General features: G+C 37.5%; 1 protein-coding gene across 1 annotated transcript; it reads right to left on the bottom strand.

Annotated features, from left to right (window-relative positions):
• Positions 1-2534: 2534 nt before the first annotated feature.
• LOC104233894 (3'-5' exonuclease-like) lies at positions 2535-3527 on the bottom strand. The gene has a single exon (XM_009787357.2). The coding sequence runs from the start codon at positions 3397-3399 to the stop codon at positions 2758-2760; it is 642 nt and encodes a 213-aa protein (XP_009785659.1). The 5' UTR covers positions 3400-3527; the 3' UTR covers positions 2535-2757.
• Between the last annotated feature and the right edge of the window lie 2484 nt (positions 3528-6011).

Raw genomic sequence — 6011 nt, 5'->3', positions numbered from 1 at the left:
GATGAAGTGACAATTGATATCTATGTGTTTAGTACGTTCGTGAAACACTGGATTAGCAGCAATCTGGATAGCAGATTTGCCGTCACAGTGAACAGCGACAGGCAACTGAACCTCCACACCTAATTCTTTGAACAAGCCAATAAGCCACACGATCTCTGCAACCACAGAAGCTAAACTCCTGTACTCTACCTCTGCTGAGCTCATGGAGATGGTGGTTTGTTTCTTAGACTTCCAAGAAAACAAAGTGTCCCCTAACTTCACCACATAACCTGTAACGGACCATCTAGTGGATGGGAAGGATGCCCAATTAGCATCACAATAGGTCTGTGAGTGAGAAGAAGCAGTAGATGACATAAGAATTCCCATGTCAGGACTTTATTTGATGTATTTGACAATTCTGATGGCAGCCTCCATGTGAGATGTCTTAGGGGAATGCATGAATTGGCTAAGAGTTTGGACAACATAGGAGATATCTTGTCGAGTGACTATCAAATAAAGCAGCCTCCCAACTAGTCGTTGATAGCTACCAGGATCAATAAGTGGTGTCTCATTCTCCAAGCCTAGATGTGCGTCAAATTTAGTAGTTGTTAACTTCTGATTGAGTTCAACTGGTGCACCTGCTAAACCCATATCAGAAATAAGTTCTAGCGCATACTTGCGTTGATGCATTAAAATCCCATGTTGATTTCTGGCAAACTCAATTCCCAAAAAGAATCAAAGCTCACCCAAATCCTTAATCTTGAAATTCTTCTGCAATGCATCCTTAGTATCTTGAATAAGTGTGGCATCATCCCCAGTGATCAAGAGATCATCCACATAAACCAAGACAATGATAGTTTTCCCAGCTGAGCATCTCTTGAATAAAGAGTAATCGAGATGGCTTTGAGTGAAGCCTGATGCAAGCAGAGAAGATGTCAATTTGATGTTCTATTGCTTGGAAGCTTGCTTGAGTCCATAGAGGGACTTAAGCAACCTGCAGGCCTGCTGTTTACCTTCAGTAGCAGAAAACCCTTGAGGCATGGTCATATATACTTCCTCATTGAGATCTCCCTGCAAAAATGCATTGTAGACATCCATTTGATGTATAGCCCAGTTCTTGGATGCAACAATTGAAATAACTGATAGAACAATAACCATTTTCACCACAGGGAAAAAGGTTTCCTGATAATCTAGCCCATCTTTTTGGCTATAACCTTTGGCCACAAGCCTTGCTTTGAATCTTTCGACCTCACCTATAGCTTTATACTTTATTTTGTATACCACCGACAACCAATTGCCCTTTTACCAGGTGGCAGTGACACCACCTCCTATGTCTTGTTATCTTCCAAAGCTTGTATTTCAACTTTCATAGCATCAATCCATCTAGGATCCTTAACTGCTTTAACATAAGACTTAGGTTCAGTCTCTAATGAGAATTTAGAGATAAAACTCTGTTATTGAACAGACAAACCATTGTAGGCCACCATCTGCAATGGGATACAAACACTTGGTAGTAGATTGTTGTCCTTTGTCTGGGACTACATAATCCTTAAGCCATAATGGTGGCTTAATAGTCCTCTTTGGCCTGGCATTAGTAGGGCTGGTAACAGGAAGAGGCCCCTCAGAAATTAGTAAAGCATGCTGGGGATCAAACATGATTTGCAGGGGGAGAGGCGTCTCTATGGATAATCACTCCTTTGGAGAAAATGTTGCATCATCTGTACCTGTAGGCTGAGACACAGGTTGTGGTGTAATAGAAACGTAGGGTACTGAGGATATTGAGTCATCAAAAGAGGGCATATGTGAACAGAGAAGAAAGGAACGAAAACAGAGAAATGCATTCTGTTAAAATGATAAGTGTCAGTACAAGTAGTGGAAAGATACATTTATACAACTAATACCTAACTAACTATACTAACACCAACTCACTAAACTATGGTTCTAACTAACTTAACTATACAATGGTTAGGTAATAGCTGTACCACTATGATCCTTTACAATCCTTATAAATTAAGATATAGTAAAAGGGCTAGACAGCCCAATAAAAGATTAGCAGATTGTGAGTGAGAGAACCTGGCTGAATCTGCACGATGACTTGAAGCTATAAAAGGGAAGCAACCACAAGAACTTGAAGCTATAACAGGGAATGGAAGAACTTGCATGTTTATCTTTTTTTTTAGCTAAAGTTTAGCAGTCTGGAATCTCCCTTTTCTATTTTCCCTTTTTTTTTGTCCTGTTTTCCCTAATTTGTGGATTGTAAGATTGTAATTTCTCCTGCTTCAGTTGATATTAAGCTCCATTATTACAACATTTGAATCAAAATAAACCGATTCAAGGAAGAAATGCTTTAACAATAATTAAATCATCAGGTTTTACTTCATCAAAGAACACAAAAATCAGCTCTAGAAGGAGAACATTCTTGACAAAAAAGGAAAAGGGAAAACCCTTAGTCAGTCAAGAAAATAAACAGATTGAAAGTTTAAGTTAATTAGAATCTAAACAAACACAGTCTAGGCATACACAGAACTTAACAGCTGATGTTTTCACAACTAAGATTAAATTTAAAGATTTAAGTTATATACTATGTTATAATATGTCAATTAGTATCATTTAACAACTCATACTTACATAAGAATTTTTACGCCATCGTGCATATAACTTAAACTCTTGACATAAAAGTTCTAAATCTTCACCCAATTAACATACTTCGAAAACCAAGAAGGCAGAAGCTATAACCATTCAATTAACAATATCAAACCAAATCTTCACCCAGAATCTTCAAGGAGCAGCAGCAACATTCAAATGCTTTGCAATCTCAAAAGAAACAAAAGCATCAACACAAGCATATTTAATTTGATCCAAACTCAACCACTCACTGTCCCACCTACCCATAGTAATATGTCTAGGCTTCTCAATCTCTCTTCCAAGAACAACATTGCACAGCTCCTTCAACCCAGCAGTTTTCAAATTACTCATCTCATATGCATCAGCTGCCAAAACTCTCAAATCCACCATATTCCTCACGGTAAGCTCGTGATCTTCAACCAACTTCTCCACATCGTTCTCAACTCCAACCCCAACAAACGTGTAGTCTCCGTTGGACAGAAAACTAACGAGGGAATCTGGAATTGAACTGCAGTAGAGGAGTTGGAATATGAGGCAACGGCGATCGACGCAGAGCTGGAGAGTTGCAACTTTGAATTGCTGATTGCGGTGGAAACTGGGCCGCCACTCGACGTCAAGTCCAACGATGAGATGGCGGCGGTCGTGGAGAGAGGATTCGGTTTCGGAGATCCACTGAGTGACGATTTCCGGATCGGAAGTAACCGTTGTTTTGATTGTGTCGCTGTGGAAGTAAACGTCAAAGAGGTCGTAGCGGTTGTCTTGCTCCTCGTTGTCTACAATCCGGAAGGTAGTCATGGCGGCTGCTTTCAATGGAGGGTGAAATGTTGTGGAAAAGGGGATCGCCGTAAATAGAGAAGGGTTTTGTAAAAAGCGGAACAATTGCGACGAAAAACGTACTGTCCGTTGTACCTTGGGGAAATTAGGTGGACTCCTTGTCACAGTACGGAACGGTATGACACGCATTGTTAATGGGGGATTAAAGACTTTGTTACCTATCCAATTCATTATGCATTTTTATGGTACTAACGTATCGGCTCCTATTACCTTTTTGAGCTGAGGATCTCCTGAAAACAGTCTCTCTACCCTTCGGGGTAGGGGTAAGGTCTGCGTACATATTACCCTCCCCAGACCTCACTTGTGAGATTATACTGGGTCGTTGTTGTTGTTGTTGTTGTTACAAACCCATTCAGCTTGACACTATTTTTTATTAGGATTTTGACACAATTACTAACAAAAAATAAAATTATTTATTCTTGTCTACTCATTTATTTTTCTACCCATAAACTAATTACATTTCCTACCCATGATAGGTTTTGTGAAGAATTTTTTCTTTATTCTCCAATTCTTTTTTTATTTCTATGCTTCTTTTCTTTTCTTTTTTCTTTTCTTTTTTCTTTTCTCCTTTTCTTTATTCTTGTTTTCTTCTTTTTTCCTATTCTAATTTCATTTAACTTCTTTTTTTTATATTCTTTTTCTCTTCATAATCTAATTTTATTTACTATTTTCATTATTTTTTATTATTCTTTTTTTTTAATTATTACTAAAGAAAAATTAAATTGTATACCAATTAAATGTAGCTAATACAATTAAAAAAATATTAACTAACATATGATACCAGTATAGTATATAATTATACCAACAGGGTACAATTGTACGCAAAGAGTTAAAAAAAATTTAATTCAATTATCAAACTGAAATAATATCAGTTGTCAATAAAAATTTCAAAAAATTCTAAAGGATCTAATTGTAAGAGTATATCGTTACATTATATAGCATACTATAATTTTATTTTATTTTTGCATTTTTAATTTGCCTCTCACACTAGGTAAAAGCTTAAAGCAAATTAAAAGGAAAAAGTCAAGTGAATTTACGGGTAATAGGTATACTATTATAGTAAATTGTATTCTATTACAGCATATTGTTACAGTATATTGCATATTATTATAGTATACTATAACAATATATTGTATACTATAATAGTATACTTTTGCAGTACACACTATCATCTGACTATCATCTGACCCGGTGCAGAACACACATCCATGTTGGGCCTACCAATGAACCACACATCAACTCTGGTCACCCATAATAGATAAATAACCCTCTGAAGGTTCACAATGACTGAATCATAGCACATACTATCATCTGACTAGCTCACCCACATCTTTACAGTCCACAACCGCGAAATAACCTGTTTATGAAAACTCCCAGTCTCCAAATCCATAAAGCACACAAATCACCATATCTAATCCCAACTCCACCGTCCAAATGTACAACCCACCTCTAATACCCATTCATCCCACGAGAGGTATTTCTATAATTATTTTGTGCCACCAAGAAAACCTTGAATATCAGCATTCGATCAGACAAGATAGTGCCGCAATACCAATAAAGCATCCGTAACTCAAACACATCGCCCTTTCTAAAATGTATACCCTCATCAAGCCAACAATCTGAGATCTCATTTATCTGGTCATCTAAGTTGTCCATGTTGCCTAAGAATTTATGACCTTCCTTTCAAAACTGAACTATGACCTTACACATGCAAATCTCAACCCCATACAACGTACCACATATAATATACCATCATATGATAAACATAAGAACTTCATAATCCACTCTGAGCTACAAGAAACTACGTACTCAGCCAGCCAAGAACTTTCCATTGATCCCATCTAGAAGAAAATCACTATGCATCCCATGCTCCTCATGCCAGTAGAAAATATACACCTCCAAACCGTGGTAGAAACCATCAAGAACTCTCATAATTCCACTTGCACAAAACCAAACTGTCAGAACTAAATTCCTCCAACTCAACCCAACTACACAGGCCATCAAAACCTAAGAGCATTGCCACGAAATACCTGTAGATACACAGTGCATCATAAGCACCTAAGAACCGATCATATCCATTACCCTGCCGATCCAACCTACTACCAAGCCATCCTAATTCTCTGTGTTCCTTCCGAATTACCTTTAAATTGATATGTTTCCTTGCTAGTACACCACCATCCTTAACTAAAATTGGTCCCACAAACTTTAGCTTAAAATCACATCGCCCTAAGGCTCATAAACCCTTGCATTCCACTGAAGCACCCCCAAAAGTACCATAGCTGAGATATCTGTTCTGAAAAGACCTTCTGCAAATCTAAAGTCATTATCTTTACATTCCTGATACTGATGTGTAGAATCCGCAATAATATAAAAATACCACAAGTCTTAACACCCTCCAATGCAAACCTTAATTTCTAGCCAAATATACAACCTGAAAATCTCCAATTATTATGTGTAAAAATCTTGAACCCATTAGGCTCATTCTTGAGAGTCATCCACTCTATTCAAACCTCACTTAGACTGATCAATCGAACTGGATGACCTATGCTCCATTAGCACTCCAATACAAAGTA

This window comes from Nicotiana sylvestris, chromosome 10 (assembly GCF_000393655.2).
Source record: "Nicotiana sylvestris chromosome 10, ASM39365v2, whole genome shotgun sequence".
Lineage (NCBI taxonomy): Eukaryota > Viridiplantae > Streptophyta > Magnoliopsida > Solanales > Solanaceae > Nicotiana > Nicotiana sylvestris.
Note: the sequence above shows the minus strand (reverse complement) of the source record. Positions and strands in the feature narration are given on the sequence as shown.